This window comes from Monodelphis domestica, chromosome 3 (assembly GCF_027887165.1).
Source record: "Monodelphis domestica isolate mMonDom1 chromosome 3, mMonDom1.pri, whole genome shotgun sequence".
Taxonomy (NCBI): domain Eukaryota; kingdom Metazoa; phylum Chordata; class Mammalia; order Didelphimorphia; family Didelphidae; genus Monodelphis; species Monodelphis domestica.
Genome location: NC_077229.1, coordinates 439,144,232 through 439,165,479, shown reverse-complemented (window position 1 = coordinate 439,165,479; position 21,248 = coordinate 439,144,232). Strand labels below are relative to the sequence as shown.

The window sequence follows — 21,248 nt, the reverse complement described above, 5'->3', positions numbered from 1 at the left end:
TGTGTTTAAAAATCATCTTTTAAAAAAATGACAAAACCAATCTAAGGAATGACCATCAATTAGAAAATAGCTAAATAAGTTGTGGTATATGATGGTGATGAAATATTACTTTGCTATAAGAAATGATGAGGGGGAAGGATTCAGAAAATCCTGGGTAAATGTAAATGAACTGAGGCAAAGTAAAGTGAGTAGAATTTGGAGAACATTATACGTAGTAAAAGGAGTATTGTAATGATCGACGGTGAAAGACTTAGTTACTCTAATCAAGACAATAATCCAAAATAATTCTGAAGGGCTTAAATTGAAAAATGCTGTCCACCTTCTAGGAGAACGAGTGGCCCCTGAAAGCAGATTGAAGCAACATTTCTTCACTTTCCTTGTTTTTCTTGACTTTTTTTTGCAACATGGTTAATTTGGAAATATGTTTTGCATGACTTTACAATGGGATCATATTGCTTACCTTTTCAGTGGACAGGGGAAGGTCAGGAGGGAAGGAGAGCATCTTGAACTCAAAATTATAAAAATGAATATTAAAAATAAATAGAAACTTTCAAAAATGATTAACCCCAAAAGGAGATGCATATTTAATACATAAATTAAGTAAGCTCATATTCTGGTGAGTGAACTGCTGATGTTTTAGGTGAATATGTTCTTTTACATGTCTTGTACTATTTTTGGAGGGGTAATTTATTTATTGAATTATACATTGGCATCCAAAGAGTTAACACACCACATACAAAAGTCTTTGATACTGCTACCACTCTGGTACAATACTTTATTTCCTTATACCTAGACTATTATAATAGCCTACTGGTTGGTCTTGTGGTTTCAAGTTTCCCCACTCTACTCAGCTGTCAAAGTGATTTTCTTAGCATTCAAGTCAAACTGTGTCACCTCTCCTACGTTTAAATTCCAGTTTCCCCTATCCTCTCCAAGATCAAATAAAAGATCCTCTGTTTGGCATTCAAAGCCCTTCATAATCTGCTGCCAACCCTTACCAGTCTGTGTGTCTCTGGGCAATTCCATTAACCCCTCTTTGCCTCTGTTTCTTCACCTGTAAAACAGAGATGATAATAGCATCTACCTTGCAGGATTGTTGTGATGATCAGATGAAGTAATAATTGTAAAGCATTTAGCATAGGGTCTGGCATATAATAGGAGCCACATAAATGTTAACTGTTATTATTACTATTACACCTTATAGTCCCCTAATGTCCACATAGTCTTTGATCTAGTAACACTGGCCTTTTTCTGTCCATTCAACAAGACACTCCATCTCCCAAGCCCAGGCATTTTTGCTGGTTATACCCCATGCATAGAATGCACTCCTTTCTTATCTCTGTCTTTTGGCTTCCCTGGCTTCCTTCAAGTCCTAACTCACCTTCTACAAGAAGCTTTTCTCAATCACTCGTAATTGTCACCTTCTTTTTATTAAATATTTTCTATTTGTTTTTGCTCCATTTTGTGTTCTATTTATCCTTATATGTGCCTTATTTGCATATAGTTGTTTGTTGTTTATTTATTTGTTGTCTTCCCCATTAGACTGTGAGCTCCTCCAGGGCAGAGATAGTCTTTTGTCTTTCTTTTTATTCCTAGCACTTGGCACAGTGCCTGGCACCTACTAAGTGCTTAATAAAAGTTTTGAGTGAGTGACACAGGTAAGGAGTTTAAAACTTGTTCTTTCCTATCCTAATGCAGGACTCTATGACTTTGACCCCTATAGAAACAAATGGGTTTTGGACTTGACTTTCTTTTTTGTCTTTCTCTAGGTTATTGGTGATTACTTTGGAAAACTGGGTCGTTTTGAAATGAGACCAAATGTGAAGTTTCCTGGAGGACCTTTAAAATTGAGAATAGATGAAACCAGAGTTATGGAGCACACAAACTCTTCTCCTTGTAAATCACGTAAGTTTAGTTCTCTACACAACCCCCAAAACAACCACCAAGAGAGGAAAAATTGTTATAATCAACATAAAATAAATTTATCATACATGATTCTTATACTCTTATGGATTACATAGCTGCATTCCCTTTTTGGATAGCTAGCAGTAAATACAAAGTTTTAAACTGTGAGGTTTTGTTAGATATGATTTTTCTTTTTCTTTTTTTAAAAATATTTTTATATGGTTGCATGATTCATATTCTCTCTTTCCCCCTTTTCCCTCCCCCTCTTCCAGAGCTCATAAGCAATTCCACTGAGTTATGCATGTGTTATCACTCAATACCTATTTCCCTATTATTCATTTTTGTACTAGAGTAATCTTTTAAAACCAAAGCCTGTAGGGTTTTTTTAAGACATGGATGTGGGCAAGCTAGCTAATTCAGTAGATAGAGTGCCAGGATTGGAGTTGAAAGGACCTGGTCAGACAATTTTTAGCTGTATGACCCTGGGCAAGTCATTTAACTTCTATTGCCTAGTCCTTACCATTCTTCTGACTTAGAATTGATTCTTAGTATAAATGCTAAGACAGAAAGAAGGTATAAGATTTTTTTTAAAGGCTTAAGAAATATTTATGGATCTTGCATCCTTATTACATCAATAGTTTATACTGAGAGATTCAGGTTCGTTGTATTTACATGCTTGGTATTTAGGGTTTTCCTTTTGAGGGGTAGCGGTAAGTACTAGGACTTACCCATTTCTTTTAACCAAGAAACCTCAGATTTTCAGAGATTAGAATTGAGCTTTTTCCTCTGACTATTGAGAACTGGGTGTTAAATCTACTAAAAATACCTGAAACCTTCTGGATCTGCTTCATAATTAAAATTTTGGACTTTTAAAATCTTGTGTGTCAGCAGAAAAAAAAAATATCAGCCTACCAAATGAGTACAAGCAGATAGTCTCCTTAAAATTATATAGATGGTAAAAGAGTCAAAATACTTTGTTAGAGTAAAACCTCTTCTAAGTCATGACTGAGCTAACTGATCATCTCTGATTTTCCTCTATATAATTTTCTGTCTTTTAGACACTGAATATCAGAAGACACAGATTTAGAGCAGTTTAGTTATGTCCAGCATGCTTCAGAGGTCCTTGTCTATGAGAGAGAGGGTCCTGGCCCTGGTCCCTTTCAGTGCCAGTGGTAGCAGGCAGCTTGCTGCCCAGAAATAAAGGACCACAAACTTGCCAGGTAGTCCTCAGAAGCAACCACCTTCCTCTTCTCCCCCTCCCCATTCCATTATTGGCAAGCAAGGAATGAGGCCCTTTGGATGAGGCAGGGTCTAGAAAGGGTGATAGCTCTTGTTAGAGGGCTCTGCTTTCCTTTGTGGCATTCCTTCTACTTGTCTCCCTAATTCTGGGGACTTGTTCTTCTTCTAGAAGTTTTGCCTTCCCTGTCTTTTCAAACTTTCCTGTGGGGTGTTGCCCTAGAGGATTTGGTTTAAATAGAGAGTAGGTCACCTCTTGAACTCAGAGGGACAGCTCCAGAGCTCTGTGTCCTGCAGGCAAGAGAAACTGGGCTGCCTGGAAAGAGAGAGAGGAACAACTTCCTGAGACCTAAGGTTCTTGGCAGAAGCCACTGAGAGGCTCAGAGCAGTCAGGTTTGGGCAAAGTGGAGCAAAGCTGAGGAGAAAGAAGACCCATTAGCCTCTGTTGAAAGGCCATGCTTTCCTGAGGAGCTTCTTCCTCCAAACTCCTGGACCTTTTCTTTCATTGAAATGTTCTCCCAACACACTTATATTTCTCACAGGAATGAAGTCTGAGCTGTAGTGAACTTGGGGTCAGAGTTCTCTTGGAAGGACCAAAGTGTCGTTCATTATCCCTCCATGTGCTCAACTGCTTGTTGCAAGGCATGAAATCAGGGTCCACTCTTCTCAAAGTTCCTCTGCCCCCTTAAGACCAAATTTCACCATCCTGAGTGAAGGAGAGATATATTCTAGTCTCTGACAGTCAGTCTGGGCTTTTTTGCTATTCTGGAAATAAAGTGTCTGTAATATATCTTCTTGCTCTGACTTGTTATAATCTGGGAGGTTGGGCTCCACTTGACTCTGTTTTAGTAAGAGTTGAATAAATTTTGGACAAGTGACTTTGCTTATCCAGGGTTTGAGTTTCCTCTTTATATATATATATATATATATGTGTGTATATATATATATATATATATATATATATATATATATATATATATAAGGAAATTGGACTAGGTTGACCTTAAGTCCTTGACCATTTTTAACATAATATTTTAAAGAGGGAGGAGGATGCCTGTAAACTCTTTTTCAGCAAGCTTGTAAGAGTTACAACCAGAGTTCTGGGAAATGTCTAACAATCAACTCTCCATGTACACAATATACTTTTAAGTTTAATCTATGTGATTAACAGTTTTGTCATCATTTTCTCAAGTCTAGATAATCAATAAAACAATAAATCAAGTCATGATTTGTAGCATTTAAATGCTTACACTGAAAATTTAACAATGGGCTAAAAGCCAATTTTAGTTGGCTTCAGCATACCCTTGCAGTAATTTATTGTATATCTACCTCAAAGTAATCAGAATTCTCAAATGGCAAATATGAAGGAACTGACCTTAGCACCTAGGTATATAATTAATAAGGTGACAAATTCCTTGTTTTCTTTGGTAAGGGGAAGTTTATGATTTCCTGGAGTCTTTTATTTCCCCATGATTCTACCCTCTTCCAAATGAAGATGTCTTTCATCCTGCTTGTTCTATATGCAAAAATTTTAGTTATAATATGTCACCCCTGGGAAAATCGCTTTTTATGTTGGATAGATCCCTAGGAGTTATCTATCAAATCACAAATAGATTGGAATTTCCTATGTGGATGAAATTAGATCCTTCCTGTATTCTTATAAATTTGAAGGAGTAAGAGACTTTTATACTAAGGATTTTATCAATCAGTGAAATATGCTTTGGCTAGCATTTGGAAAATATAGATCAGGGATGTTTAGACTTCAGAAACTCTTACTCTAAGCAGTGCCTTTAATTGCTGGACCCATCTTGTTCATCCTCACCCTTTTCTGTAGAAACCCTCTTGGGAAAAATGTGCAAATCTCCTAAGAGAATTTTTCCAGAGGACAAGAAGTGGTAGCTAGGTGACTCAGTGATTTGAGAGCCAGACCTAGAGATAGGAGGTCTTGGGTTCAAATCTGGATTCAGACACTTCTTATCTGTGTGACCCTAGACAAATCACTTAATCCTTATTGCCTAACCCTTACTACTCTTCTACCTTGGAACCAATATACAGTATTGATTCTAGGATGGAAAGTAAGGGTTTAAAAAAACAGAGGCCATGAAAGATTGTCTTTGAATGAAGAATGGGGAAACACTTTACAGAGGTGGAGAGGGAAGTATTAAACCCAATTATATCTCTAATTGAACTCTAAGCCTTTCATTCTTTTTCAAGCAGGTGGCCTAGAAGAATCAGCAGTCACAGGAATTGTTGTGGGTGCCTTACTAGGAGCTGGATTATTAATGGCCTTCTACTTTTTCAGGTTAGTATCTTTTATATATTCTTTCCAGAACATTTAAAATGCCCTCTCCTTTGTTGTTCCCATCTCTTGTCTTCTGTGGTCTCCATGACCTATCTGATCATTTCTTTTCTTTTTCAGTAGAATGCTAGATCTGTAGCCTTAATAGTCAGAGCTCTTAGTCTATAGCTGGTTAGCTCAGTTAATTAGAAAATAATGTTAACTAGAACAGTAGAATCACAAATTCAATCCCATGTAATAATGAGAGTACTATCTAGATTTTATATAGCAAGTGAAGGTTTGCACAGCTCTTTATAGATTTTATGTAAGATGTTGATTACTTAGCCACTGTGTCCTCTGATCACAAATAATCTATCCCCAATTTTGGCTAGTCTTAGTGACATGTGTACCATTTTTCACAAGCGTGACTAGGTATGAGAATGGATAGACCCATACAAATCTATAACTATCACTAGAAAAGCACATGACTTAGTTGTGACTCAATAATCATGGATAGTGATACATCTAATAAGAAATTTGAATCACCAAATTAATTCTGTGCCTTATTTCTGGATCCCTGGGCACATTATCTTAATGCTTCATCATTCTCTTACCTTCTCTCTTTAAAAAAAGTGAAACAATACCACTAAATAATTGTAGAGCCATTTATATTTTTAGTAGTACTGTAAAGCTAAAAGGAGTCTTAGAGGTCTAACCTCTTTATTTTACCAGTGAACAAAATTAAGCTTCCAGAAAAGAAAATCACTTGCTCAAGGTCATACAGACCTTGTCAGTAACAGATCTAGGATTCAGACCTAGGTATCCTAGCTTCCTAGTCCATGTGATGTCCAATGTGCTTCTTCAGATTATAACAGTCTCACTATACGTGAGAAGATTCAGAGCCAAAGCCATTCTGGATCTCAGATAACCACCAAATATATAGAGAACATAATATTATATTAAATAGCATATAATATTCTTATCCAATATTATTCAGTTGTACTTTTGAGTAGTGTTACCATAAATTAGCCTTGCTTTTACCTTAGTACTTCCTGTAAGCCACTAATGGAATGAGGAGACTCAATCAGTAGGGAACCCACTGGAGATGGTAGGTGAAAGCTTACTGACTTATGGACTCTATTCCAGTGGTCATAAGGAACCATCACTAGGGTTATTACAAGTAAACATAAATGATACTTCTTGGAGAAAGAGAGAGAGAGAGAGAGAGAGAGAGAGAGAGAGAGAGAGAGAAAGAGAGAACACTCAACATCATTCTTTGTAAAGTAGAATATTTACTTATTTGAGAGATTGCTGGTATATACTGAAAGAACACTTTATTCCTTCCTTGTTTCTCTTGGTAATTCTTTAGTATGGCATAGTTCTGGAAAGCTAGGATCTCCTAATTCTGCAGGAAGGGATAACATTTTTTAGTGTCACTTTGTGGGAATAATTTTTCTCCCAGTTTGTTCAAGTACTGTGCAATTGCTTTGATCCTTCACTCATGCATGTAACAGTGGTTTGGGAGTTTGGGGTGGAATAGACAAGATTTAATCCTTTAAACCACAAAGTACCCAAGGAAAAAGGGAAAGATTTGTTCCTTGATGCTTTTAGAAAGCATCTCAGTTTTCCTCGACATAGGGCTCTTGAATGAGGGCACAATGCTTCAGGGCATGCTACTTTTAACTTTGACAGGGTTTCATTTTCTGTCACTTCTAATTTATCAACCAAAACTCAGATGTCCCCCTAGGGCATGCTTTGTAAGAGGAACCATAGTACTGTGCAACCAAATGAGACTTTCTTACTTTGTTCCCTCTTTTCATGAAGGAAGAAATACAGAATAACCATTGAGAGACGAAACCAGCAGGAAGAAAATAACATTGGAAAACATCGGGAATTAAGGGAAGATTCTATCAGATCCCATTTTTCAGTGGCATAAGGAAAGCCTTCCCATTCTTCCTTAAATGCTTTAAGAAGATGGACGGAATGAGAAACATCAGTGTAACAAAAGAGGGGCTCTTGAAGAACTCATTCTTTTAAACAGTTAGCTCATTTTGTTCTTAAATTCTTTAGAAGCTCAGGAATGATTTACTAATCACATTATGCCACATGGCCTTTCATCTCATGACAAGCAAATATAAGGATGAAGTGTTATTCTATAAGATATTCTTATTTGTTTAGAGGGTCTATGGATATGTTTATGGTTCTTAAGTCTGATATCTCTAAAATTTGGTGGCTCTACCAGTCATGTCGAGCAAGGATATAAAGCTGTGGTTTCTTGGACTGAAAAACTTCCTTATGACTAGTATAAAAACATCTTTACTTATAGATTAATCTTGGAAATGATTTAACATTCAAAACTCTCTTAATGAAAAATTGAAAGGTTCAAAAAATAACGTTCCTCTCTATAGCTGGTAGGCAGTTTTGAAGGTCAGTATTGATTTGTCCTTCTGCCAATATGTGCTATCAGATTCTAATTACAAGTCTAAAATGAAGATCCCCCTTTCCAGGGGAAAATAAAGTGTAAATACTAAAGAGGTGTGAGAAGTTTTGTACAGGAAACAACTATTATGAGCTTTTTTTAAATTACCAGGGAGAGGGGAGGGGATGGAGAAGCTGGAAATCTATTCAACAATAGCATTTCCTTTTAGTTTTTTTTACCTTTTTCTTTTGATGTTAGGAAACACCTATTTTCTCACATATGTTTAACATTTTAAAATAGGAGAAGTATGAAATATTTTTAAAACATGGAAAAGGGCATCAAGCTATAAAGCTACAAAACAATGAGTTCTTGCTATATAGATGCTGAAAGGCACATTTTTTCTTCTTCTCCTTTCCCTTGGCCTTAAATGAAAGTGAGTTGATTCCTTAATGATGAAGAAGCAGAAATGGAGTCCCTTTTAAACTCCAAACAATTGATGTATCAGTACATCAGCCACTGAAAGCAGGTTACCGTAGTGGCAAATAAACCCTTCCAACCAGTACCCAAAAGAAAGTAGAGATGGACTTGGGGATCAATGTCTATAAATAAAGGAAAGAATGTAAGTTTTGTAATTAAAAGGATGCAACTTTTCTTTCTGGAGGTCAATTTGTAACCTAACACTAGAGGACAACTTCTAGAGGATAATTTATTTATCACCTAAGGTATAAACCCATAACAACGTGTTACATATAAGTTATAAATATAGTGAAAGATTATAATAAGCTATATTCAACTTTGATACCAAAAGGTAATCATTAAAATACATTGAAATATTTGGTAAATGCAAGAATGTAAATATCTCCTATGACCCTCCAACTATGCCCATGAATCCTTATGTTTTTTCCTAGTAATTCTTGTTTAGCAGCTAGATAGATATGGTATTGGGATTTCGTTCAATTGATTAAATTTTCCCAGGCTTCCCAGTGCATGCTTAGCACTGTCCATAGAACTATTCATAGAGATTTAGTTGTCAAGATTCCATTTTAGCTCCTCAGTTAGGAGAAATAAAAATCCCAGAAAGCTGGAATTGTTTTTGCATGTCTACATCACAAAAATGGATATTTTTGCAAATAGGATCTTTCTTCTGAAAAATTCTGGGTATTTGATAAATATCTTGCTATTCATTCTGCCATACATTGAAAAGAGAACAAATCACTGCTCCTCATTTTAGGAGAGAGAAGTTTCTGTCTGAAATTATAATAATAATCAGGTTTTAACTCGCAGAATAGAATAAATTTTACCCAAAACTCGAATTCCATGTAACTTAGCCCATGGCTTACTTTCCTTAAGAGCTTTTGCCTTTGTTTTTTGGAACTGTGCCCCCCCCCATTTTTAAATAAGATGAAGATAGCCAGCAGACATGGAAAAGAAATTTCCCCACCTTCTAATTTCATGTACTGACAAAATTCCTTCAAAATTTCTGGTTATATTCACACTTACAGTAGAGCCCTAAATATAACAAAAACTATTTAGAAAGAAGGTAACTAAGGCAAGTGCTAAGATTGGCTTGAAGGAAATGAGACTTTTTGAATGAGATGCTGAAATAATAACACAAACAGATGCAAAAGCAGCCATCATTTAGTGCCTCACAAAAAGTGAAAATGATATTGAAAGATTTACACCCTTAGCATTTCTGTGAACCCAAGAGAACATATGTTTGTTGTGATTATTTACAGACATTTTGCATAAAGAAGTAACAGAGTATCAGAGCAATTTTTCATGATCTCCTTGATCTTGTCTGTTGCTATATCTGTATATGATTGGTAAAATATATCCATGTAAATTTGTACCATGTGAGCAGAATCTAAAAAAAAAAAAATTCTGCATAGCGATCTGGTCCATAAGTCATTTGAAATCCATCTTAAAGAGTTTTTGCCTTCTTCAGAATATGGGGAGGCCTATTCATTTGATCACGCAGACTCATTTTATCTGTCATTTTTAGAACAGGGTAGAGAAATATTTCCAAACTTCCATATCTAGATCCAGACTGAATTTCTTTAGGAATTAGAGAAAATTTGTGTTCAGAATTATCAAAACCTAGTCCAGAATATGAGAAAATATCTTAAATGTTAGTCTTGCATCTTTAAATGTCATTCTAATTGAGTCTTAAAGTGGTTCTCTTGAACCAAAATCTCCTTGCTCATTAAAATGACTGATCAGTTGTCTCTTACTGAGCCACAAAGAGAACCACATCTGTGTTTTGTGAATGGGAAGACACTCACAAAGAGGTCAAATGTCTTGCCCAAAGTTACACAACAAATCAGAATTAAGTCCCTTGAGATTCTGATTTTTGGTTTAGGATCAAAACTGATAAATTTTACTATTATGCTTATGACTCCATAAATTCGCATTCATTCTCTTCCAGCATTCTCTTTCCAAATTTCACAACAAATGGAGTTTGGATTTTTAAATCACCTTTGTAAAATTTTATCATATGTTTTATTTTTTAAAAGGTACTAATTTTTAGTGTTTTCCAGACTGGCCACAGATACATTACTGGTAATAATGAACAAAATAAACATAATTATTCTTGGCTTTGGAAAAAATAACATTTTTATTATTTATCTATCACCAATCTATTCAGATGGTGCTTTAGGTAAAGGAAGTTTTTCAGCTCTTCAACAAATTGCCTTTAAGATCCCCAAAGTATAGACAACCCTTTGAATTTCTTTGGAGAATCAGCAGCCTATATTTCCTGGAGCCATAAACTCATTTCCAAATTCCTAGAAACAATTCTTTACATTTCAGACTCTTTTTAGAAAGGGTAGAGAGGTTGGAAGGAGGCTTCCTTTTCCCAGGCTTGCCAATGAATGGCTTTTCTTTTCCTTCTCATCAAAATGCCATGATTCCTTTCAGAATTTCTTATTGCTTTCCTTTTTCTTTCTAACTTATGGGTTCATTGATTTATTTGGTCATAGAGCTTGTTCAGTCGCCACCCCATCCAAGCCCTTCTTATGTCATAGATGCCCCCAGAATCATTGAACTAGAAGGGACTTTATGAATTTGGTGCAAGCCTCAATCCCTCCCTCTCTTCTTCTTTTTTACAAATGAGGAACAACTGAGACCCAGAGAAAGGAAATGGTTTTCTGAGAATCCTTTTGTAAATGCTTTCTGCTGGTTCTAAAAAAAAATCCTTATGAGATTTGAATTTTTAAAATTAATTTGTCTAACTTGAAAATCTACATCCAGTCAAAGACAAGACTTTCGAAAATACCTTGGAGAGAAGGGAATACATTGCCTAATGACCTCCTGTTAAATTAGCATACACAAATAGTTCATGGAGGTGTCCTTAGAAAAGAAATAGACAATGATGTCAAATTCATGAATGTTAAGAAGCACACTACTTGTATAGATGTAGATGATTAATATTAAAGTAGAATGAATATATAGCAATGTTCTTTGGCAACAGAGTAAATTGATATATTGCCTGGAAATGGTAAAAATAATGTCACACAAAATAATGGCAGTTCAATTAAAGGTGTGTGGTAGTTTATTTTAATCTATTCTACTTGATAAGTCAACTAATAATGAACCAAATTCTATTGCAGAGTTAAGTAATGAGAAAAGATAATCCTCTACTTGAGTTGAGAAATTGGAAGAGGGGAATGAGAAATAATAGTTTGTTAGAGTTTTTGCCTTTCTACCACCCCTTTAAACTAGTTTAACACCAATGGTTTGATCCCCAATAGCTCTTCTGAGGAGATAAGCAGCAATGAACATGTCAGGGCTTATAGCAAAAATCAGAAAAAGGGAGAGTTGCAGGTATTCATGGGAAGATCAGCCAATGAAAGAGGTTGCGATGGTGCCAGATTATAGGTACTCCACCCCATTCATAGATGACATTAAAGGTAACCTCAGCATCTTGCCTATGCAGGTAAAAACTTGCAACTCAAACATGCATGCTTTTTGAAAGAAGAAAAGATGAAACATTCAAGGCTTTTAGGAATCCTTAAACTAACTCTAGACAAGCTTTTGGAGTAATGTAAATCAATCTTTCCTAGATATGGAAAGAAACTAAGCTCTTTGACTTTCAAATACTTTAATAGTAAAGATAGACTTTACAGGTATCTCTTCTAATGGAGATGCTCAAAAGCTAGATTTTGGTATAAAATGACTCTCAAAGGGTGCTAGATTGGACTCTGTTCAAATTTCTCATTAACCACTAATTCTATAACAAAGGCAAAATAGTATTCTAGACAATCTAATATTTTTATGTGAACATTTTAAGTTATGACATTTAAGACTCAGAATAGATTCAATATGAATGGAGCATCAGAAATCAAAATCCTTACATTTGGTAATTCTTTGATGTTTCAGGTATTGGATAACTGTTAGAATAAGCAAAAAAAAACCTAGTTTAGTTGTTCAAAATTGCTAAGTTATTTGGCACGGGGGGAAATTCACCATTTGCCAACTGTAAAGCATAATTTTGAATTACATATAGGGACTCTATTCATTAGGGAATGCATTAAAAGTGGGCAGAAGATAGCAAGACCTGAGGAGGTTTGAGATTTTGATATCATGTCCTATTTATTCAATGTCCAAGTTAAGAAAATGTTGCCTGAGAATGTGTTTTATTCTTATTAGTGTGATAAGAGTTCTTCTGAAAATCCTGAAGATACAACTATTTCGATTTGGCCTTCATAGCAATGTGATGTATCATAGAACTAATGACTTGTTTCCATTCATAAGGCATATAAGTGAAACCAAAAGGGAATCAGAATAGAAATTGTAGATGTATAACTGGCCCCTTCTTTTGGTTGATACTGTTCATCCTTAAATGAAACACAGACACAGTTACAAGAAATGCAATTCTGATTACCCACTCTCAGGCTGGTAGGGAGAGAAAGCCAAAGCTGCACATCTACATCCTGTGCATTGTACCAATGTAAGTAGAACTATCTGCATATAATGTGGTTTAATTTATTGTTATTTTGTGTAGAAAGTATCAATGACTATGGACATAACCTCTGTTTATTTGTGTGATATATTTTATTTCTGGTGCAAGTTGAGCATTGAAAGTATCTACTTCATTTGCCATGTCAACTTGTGTGTATATGTTCTTGTAAATGTTTCTATTAAGCAAGAATGTCACATACCCAGAGTATAACAATATGTTCACATTAAAAAATATCCTACTACAGAGAACTTAAAATGATTACTTTTTCCCCCTGATTTTGACCCAACAGCTTCAAATGATGCACAATGTACACAGTCACTATTAAGATGCTCCCCTTTGAACTGGTTTTGGTAAAAACATTAGCCATAATGGACAACAATGAATTAAAATGTGTGTGTCACTCAACAAGGATTTGACCATTGTGACTATTTGTGCCCCAGTAAATGAAAGGTATCATACACAAAGGTTACCAAAGAATGGAATCCTTTATTCATCACAGATTAAGTGCTAGTTTACCTGTCAGTGTTAGGAGTTAAAAATTAGACATCTTTAGGATCTGAAAATTATTCAAAATATTGCCAGTACAGAAAGATTTGGCCCATGGCACACAGGGCCTTTCATCCAGATCAACCAGCAACTCACCATGAAGAACTTCATACAATTTTGTTGTGGTAAAGAGCTAACTATCCAGCTCCCAGCATCTGAGAAAAATACATGTGCCCTGCTCAAGCATCTCATTTGCGTCTGAAGGTTAAGTCATGGTTTATTTTAAGCTGAAGAGTAACATAATGATCTATATAGCCAGGGAAATATTTCCCTGGTTGGTCCTGCTGTGGTCGCCAATAGGTTCTCTGAATGACACTTGAGGATGCTACTGGCAGCAGGATACACATGTTGGATTAAGTTCAGAAGTCAGATATTGGGAGGAGGGGGAAGGGTGTTGAAAGCACTTCCAGGAAACCTTTAAGTGAACCTAAAGGACGGCAAGAGGAATTCTACAGGAACTCCAGACAAATAGGAAATGTCTTCCTCTAACATCTTCCAAGGCTAATAGAAGCTAAGAGGTGACGTTGTTTAATGGAAAATGTATTTATTTGCCTTGAAGTTCAGAGACCCAGCTCAATACTTAGCTCTATGACCATGTGCAAATTATGGAATATCTTGGGGCAATTTTGGGGGGTAAATGAAGGTGTCTCCATTTTTTCATTAGGAAAACAAGATAATATTAACTGACTAGCTTGTAGGTTGCTTCAAAGACAACATTTTATGAACCTGAAAGCACTATGTAATTTCAGTGGTAGTTTTTATTACCAGAGGTTACTCGAAAGTTTTCCTTTCCACCTCATATACCTTTGCTTCTTCCTTTCTATTCCCAATCGAGGCTCTCCTTCAAACCTCTGAGTTCCCTAGCTTCACCCCAAAGGTACTTTTATATTCTTTCCTGCTGCTTAGAGATGAGGAAAGAATTGTTTTTTTCCATCTGGGGCAAAAAGAATTGATGGGATGAAGACACAGTTGGATCAAGGCATACAGTACCTAGTTTTATGAATAGATAGGGCAACTGACTCATTCCCAGACATTCTGCCTGAAGAGAGAAGTTTTATAGTGACCTGCTGCAGTGGGGTAAGGAGGACCATGCTGAGGAATGAAAGAGGACCTGGGAGGTGGCATTTGGGACAAGAATGAGCGAAGATCACCACTCTTATATACTCTTCCCAGCAACTCCACTCCCTCCAAATATGTTGCCTTTTTGTCAGTTCCCTAGGGTGAAGCCCTGCTACTAGTAGCTACTATTTTTGTTACCATTCTCAGAGGGATCTCTAAGCCAAAAATTAAATCATAGAAAATGATTCCCAGGGTTGCTTTTTTTTAAATCCTTACCTTCCATTTTAGAAGCAATATTGTATATTGATTCCAAGTCAGAATAGTGGTAAAAGCTAGGAAAGGAGTTAAAGGTCATTCAGCTAGGAAGTGTCTGAGGCCAAATTTGAAACCAGAATCTGCATCTCTAGGCTTTGCTCTCAATCCACTGAGCCACCCAACTGCCCCAGGCTTGATTTTTGAGGACAGAACTTTATAAACTGAAAGCATCATGTGCTTTAAGTGGTAGTTTTTATTACCATCTTTCCTTCCTTCCTTCCAATCTCAAGCAAGCTTCTCCCTCCACACTGAGGACACCATCATCAACTCAAATGGCATTACATTTCAGTCAAGTCATGATCTTGTTTGTTGTCTAGAGACAGACTTAAACAGTTATTCTTGTTGAGAAAGGAGGCACTGACAGCTCTAGATTTTAAAAATAAAGCAAAATGGGTTACTGGTATCAAATCAAGATGTGGCACGTCAGAGTCCTGTGACGCTCTTGGACTATACCTGCCAAGATTCTCAAACAGTAGGAAAGGAAGGTAGTCTCCCTCTTAGATATTTAGATGACAATGACCTGTGAGGGAACAAGGAGTCATAGTTGATAGGTATCCTCAGAGTCAGGAGGATCTAAGTTTAAGTTCTGCCTCAGACTTCTACTGTCTGTGTGAATTGGGCAAATCATTTAACCTCTAGGTGCTTTGGACACCTTTAAGATTGTCATTTGTAGAGAAGGCGCCCCATTGTATTGGCAGAGGGAATTCTTCACTGCTAGCTCCCTACACCAATGAAATCAGAAGTTTGATAGAAAATCCATAAAAGGATGGACAAAGGGAGACTCTCTGTTCATGCTTTGTATTTCATGAATAGACCTCAGCTCAGAGGGGCAGAGTTAACACTCACTTGTTCTCTAATTCCTGTACCCCTTGTTATTTGATCCAGATGAAGAGAAGGAAGGGCAGGGGGTGTGGGCAGGAAGGAGTGACAGTTTCCTCTTCTCTTGAAGAGAACATGGTACTTTGAGAAAAGGAAAGTGGACTTTTCTCGGCTTATCCTCTTTCCATAAGGTTTAGGACTCAGGAGGAAGCCTGTTTATGAGCAAGGCTGAGAGAGGAAGAGTGAATGAAAGCCCACCAGCTGCCCCCACTCCCATCCCCCAAGCTTTCAGAGGGCCCAGGAGGCTTACCCAAACCCAAAGGCATCAAATCCTATGCATAGGGTTCTTGTCTCTATAATAGATTTTCTCTAGCTTGAAAGGAATTTGTCAGTGGCTCAAAAGTGTCTCCTGCTCTTCAGATGGAGAGGAATTTGATCTGTAGAGTGAAATGCAGGCCACCTTTGCCTGAATAGGAAAACGTTGACCATAGTCAAAGCCCTTTTCTGACTTTGGGGCAGAAATCAGCAGCAGCAAACAACATTTCAATAGTAGCTATATTCTGGAAGATTATTCATGTTCTATTTCCTTACCAGACTCACAATGCACACTTTGAATTTAAGGAAAATGAAGAATAAGGAGATTAGGGTTCTCTTAAATTAGCTACCTGATTTCTATTGTTGGCATCAGTCAAATCAAAGAATATTTATGAAGTGCCTAATGTGTTCCAGGCAGTCTGTTAGATACTGGGGAGACAAAGACAAAAATGAAACAGTCCCTATTCTCAAGAGTTTTTGTTCGAAGAAAGAGGACAACATCCACTGCTGCCATTGCCCCAGACTCCTAAATCTAGAATCCTTCCCTCTACGGCATTTTAAATTCCTCTTTCTCCCTTGTCTTCATATTAAATCAAGGACCAAAATGTGTTTATTATTCCTTCAAATTGTCTCTTGAAACTCTATTTTAGCTTTGTTTATATCTATCCCCACTTTCAAAATAATTTCTGTAATAGCAATCAACTAAATTAGGTATTTATTTCAGGAAATTTTGAAAGTAACTCAAATTATATTCCTCATATCAAGTTACCTTACAAAAGTGAAAGATAAATATCTAAAAAGCTTAGAAATCATGGCAAACATTATGAAGTGAATGAGAAACTGAAGATGTTTCAATTATAAAATATAAAATATGAGGGTCAACTAAATATATAACAATTAAAGTCTTTAACATACCTCAATTCCTTTGCTAGCTTTTCAGCTAATCTACCTTGCCTCAAGTCTCTCCACACTCTAATAATTATAGTTAATATATAAAGCATTTGAATGTTCACAAATAATATCATGTGATTGATCTTCATGGAAATCCTATGGGGGACATATTATTGTCCCTTATAGATGAGAAAACTGAGTCTGCTCAAGGGTAAGTGACTTGATTAGAATAACACAGTAAGTATTTGAGGTAGGATTTGAACTCAGTATTTTCCAGTCTAAGCCTCACTCAATCCATTATGGAAATCTTAGCTACTTTCCACTGTCAACCTCATTCCTTTGATGATATCATCCTCCTTTGTAGAAGGATTACACTCCTCTATTTTCCATAACTATGGTACCCAAAATTTTTTGAGAGTTTTTATTCAGTTGTATCTGATGCTTCATGACACTATTTTGGAGTTTTCTTGGCAAAGATACTGGAGTGTTTTGCCATTTCCTTCTGTGATGGAGGATGAGGGACTCAGGTAAACAGGGCTGTAACTTGCCCAGTGTCACACAACTAGTATCTTAAGCTAGATTTGAAAACAGATCTTCCTGACCCAAGGTCTGGCTGTCTATCCACTGTGCCACCTAGGTACCCTCTTTTTGATTGTACTACCCTATTAGTAAAAAACTTTTAAGTATTCATTCCTGATGTATATATTCACTTTAGCAAAGATTATATTCATATATGATTGTACTAATTAAGCATGAACCTTATTAAACTGATACAAAGTAGAAAATTTAAGACGATGAGATAAAGGTGAAATCCCATTGGGTCCTAGAGTTCCTAGGGAGTCACTGGAGTATAGGAGTTGGAGAGAGAGATATTATCAAATTTTCAATTTAGAAAAATCCCTTTGGTAGCGTGTCAGAAGATGAATTATAGACTGGAGAGACTATAGGTAAGGAGGCTCTTGGGGAGCCATTGCAGGAGTGCAAGGGAAATGAAATGAAGGCCTGAAGTAGGGAGTGAAGGGAAGGGAACAGACGAAAGAGATGTAGAAAGACAAGATTTGGCAATCAATTGGATATAGGAAGTGAAGAAGAGTGAGAAGACAAAGATGATGCTGAGGCTGTGAACCTCAGTGCCTAGAAGAGTGGTGGTACCTTCAACAGTCATAGAGAAGTTCAGATGAGGGCTGGGACAGGGACTGGTGAGCAGAGAGATAATGTATTAAGATCTGTTCCATTTTTTATTATTTGTGAATAAAAAATGAAAAAGGAAGGAGGAAGAATGTGAGGTGGGGCAGGGCTCTTATCAGTCACTGTCTTGGAGCACAGAATCTATCCTTGGCAAAGTCAGAAGGTGATCTGGGACATGGGGAGTAAGTATGCTGTGGGCAGATGGGAGGAAGGGACTTTTCCCAATGTCATCTGTATAGCTTCTGTTATTGGTACTGTAAAGATTAACATTTAGGGGAGATGGGGAGACTGAGGCAGGTAGAAATTAGTTTCTCTCTGCAAGAAGTATTATATTTTTTAGAGGTTTATTAAAGGTTAAAGATTAAAGAATATACAAGTAAGAAACATGTGCCTAGGCCAGAGGCCTAGACAAAATAACCTCACATCATGCAAGAGACCCGCCTACTCCAAAATGGAAGTCCAAAAGAGCCAAGAGAGCCCGCCAAAAGCCTTTGAATCAGCTTAAATACCTTCTTGATCTCGGCCCAGGTGAGATTACAAGGCATTCTGGGGAAGTGGAGCAAAGGCTCATGGGGATTGTAGTCCTGTATTCGAGTCTATTTTTTACAGTACCCAAGGAGTGGTTATGCTGAAACCACCCTGGGGGGTTCATAACCAGCATGACAGGGTGGAAAATTGCACAGCTGAGGCCAAGAGCAAAGTATGGGGATGCTGGCTGATAAAGGTAGGTGTGTTACCTTTATGCTAGATTGTGCTAGAGACAATTCCCAAAATTGACTGCTACAAGAAAGGTGGCATTTGACTCCTATTTCCAACATGAAGGTATGGATGTCACTCCCCTTGGGAGTTAGTCCATAGTTTCATTGGGTCAGACCATGGTCCCAACTTATTTTTTTAAATCTTTACCTTCCATCTTAGAATCAATGCTGTGTAGTGGTTCCAAGGCAGAAGAATGGCAGGGGTTAGGCAACAGGAGGGGTTAAGCAACTTGGCCAGGGTCACACAGCTAGGAAGTGACTAAGATCATATTTGATCTCAGAACCTCCCATCTCTGGGCCTGGCTCCCAATCCACTGAGCCCAACTTTTAAGACTAAAGGTTCATTTTCCTAGTCTTCTTAAATCTGACTTCAACGTTCTTTCCTACCCTTCTTTTCTTCTAGTTCTTTGCATAAGAGGTGGCAAAAACACAGCCTATAGTCTGCATGCAGCCCCCAAAACCTGAGGATAGTCTTTACCAAATTGAAATTTAATTTACAAATATTTAAAAAAATAAATTAAAATAAAATAAGACATATGTAACATGATGTGATTCTCTAAGTCAATCTCTGTCAGCAGTATATTTATATAATTAATGGTCTGTTTCTATTTGAATTTGACCCCACTGCTCTACCTGAACCCTTTGCTCCAGCTAAACTGAAGCTTACTTCCTGTTCACCAAATCAATCTTAAACTTTCTTCTCTTCTGCTCTATGCTTTCAATACTATGTTCCCTGCACTGCCCCATCTCCCCGTGCCATCCTCAATACTCTCTGGCAGTCTAAATTTCACTCCTCCTTTAAAAAAATAATTTGCCCAGGAGAAATCCCATCTCCTCCATAAAACCTCTTCTGAGCACCCTAGCCCTCAGAGATGTCTCTCTTCTCTGACCTATAGCATTTATGACATGTATTTTATTAGACAATAAATTACATATTGCCCTAAACTTTTTATTCATTCCCTTTTCCCTCTCATTAACACCATAACAAAAAAGGGTTCTAGATTTTGTTCTAAAAATCCAAACCCACAGAAAAGAGACATTATAGGAACAAAACTCTTTAGGACAACCCCAAAGTATGTCTATTTTGTTTTGTGAGTTTGAATTTTTTTAAGTGAAAATGGAGTACATGCACTACATATATTGATCTCTAAATGTATCCTTTCCATCTATTCATATCTTACCCATTCTTCAAAGACCAATTCAAGTTGTTCATGCTCTATGAAACCTTCAGTAAAAATTGGCAACCATACTGATTTTTTCTTGCTCGAGTTCCTTTTATACTTGTCTGCTATACAATTACCACCTTCTTTTATAAAGTGTTGTCCTTTTCTTCAGTTCACTGCTCCATGATTTAGTACCTCATATCGGCAATTTTCACTCAGCACTTATCCTTTTAGTATCTGAGGTTCCTAAATATGATGAAATTGATGTATTTATTTTGCACTATAAGTTTGTAAAATGCTTTACCTACATTATCCTCTGAACAACTCCTTGAGGTCGGTACATTATCTTAATTTTACAGATGAAGAAACTAAAGTTCAGAGAGATTAAATAACTTGCCTAAGGACACACAGATAGTAAGTGTTTCAGATTGAATCAAAAACCAGGTCTTCCTGACTCCAACTCCAGCTCTTTATCCAGCATATCAAAATGACTCTCTCTGTCATTCACATTTTAGCTCTTCAAATACTTGAAAACTCCTATTACAATGCCCAACTTACCCTCTAAGTCTTAATTTGTCCAGGCAAGCTATTATTCTCAATTCTTTCAACTAATTCTGCTAGGGCATGGCTACCCTTCTGTGGAAACACTGCAGCTTATCAATGTCTCCATCCTAAAATGTGGTTTCCTGGCTTGAATATAATAATACAGATGTTATCTGAACAGGGCAGAGTAAAATCTAATAATGCATTAGATTTTTTTGCTACTCTATTATACTATTGATTATCAAATCTTATTGTTGACCAATATTTTTATTGCCCCATTGAGATCCTTTATATTCCTAATCCAGTCTGCAAAATTTATAACCATGATATCTATGTCTTCATCAGAGCCATTTAAAAGTGTTTTTGTTTATCCTTTGTTTTTGAAGAGAACTAAAGACATCACAGGACTATGTCGTGACTTATGAGTAAATTAGATTTAAAGTGAGGCAAAGATGCAAAAAGTTGTAATCCTAATCATAGTCTTCCAGAGTCTTTAAAGTCCAATGGCAAGACAAAAGTCAGAACAACTGGTGATGGCTTGGGATGCAGTGGATGACCTTGGCATTTTCGATGACTGATCAAGCTCTAGGCACTCCATAGCCCTGCTTTAGCTGCTTTCATGACTATTGGAACAAATTGCTCTCATTCTTCTATTCCATTGTGAAGGTCTTCACACACTGCCCTAACTCACTGATGGGTTTGAGACCTGATGACTACCTTCATTCTGGTTTTGCCCATCTTCTCAGACAGTTTTACCACAGTGTGGGCATTGTACATGTTATAGCTTCTTGGAGCCACGTTGAGGGTTGGGTGAGAGGTGGACATGAAAGGTGGATGAGCAGCTCTGCAAACT

General features: G+C 36.8%; 1 protein-coding gene across 4 annotated transcripts in view; it reads left to right on the top strand.

Annotated features, from left to right (window-relative positions):
- Positions 1-13,206, top strand: part of NPR3 (natriuretic peptide receptor 3) — a 74,895-nt gene extending 61,689 nt beyond the window's left edge. For 2 of the 4 annotated variants that reach the window (XM_016431625.2, XM_007487497.3), the window contains 3 exons: positions 1,770-1,905; positions 5,356-5,443; positions 7,244-13,206. In XM_016431625.2, the coding sequence (XP_016287111.2) occupies positions 1,770-1,905; positions 5,356-5,443; positions 7,244-7,355 (336 nt within the window). In that variant the 3' untranslated portion in view covers positions 7,356-13,206. The remainder of the gene's footprint in view (positions 1-1,769; positions 1,906-5,355; positions 5,444-7,243) is intronic. The other 2 variants (XM_007487498.3, XM_056824534.1) reach the window with 2 other exon arrangements.
- Positions 13,207-21,248: the final 8,042 nt, after the last annotated feature.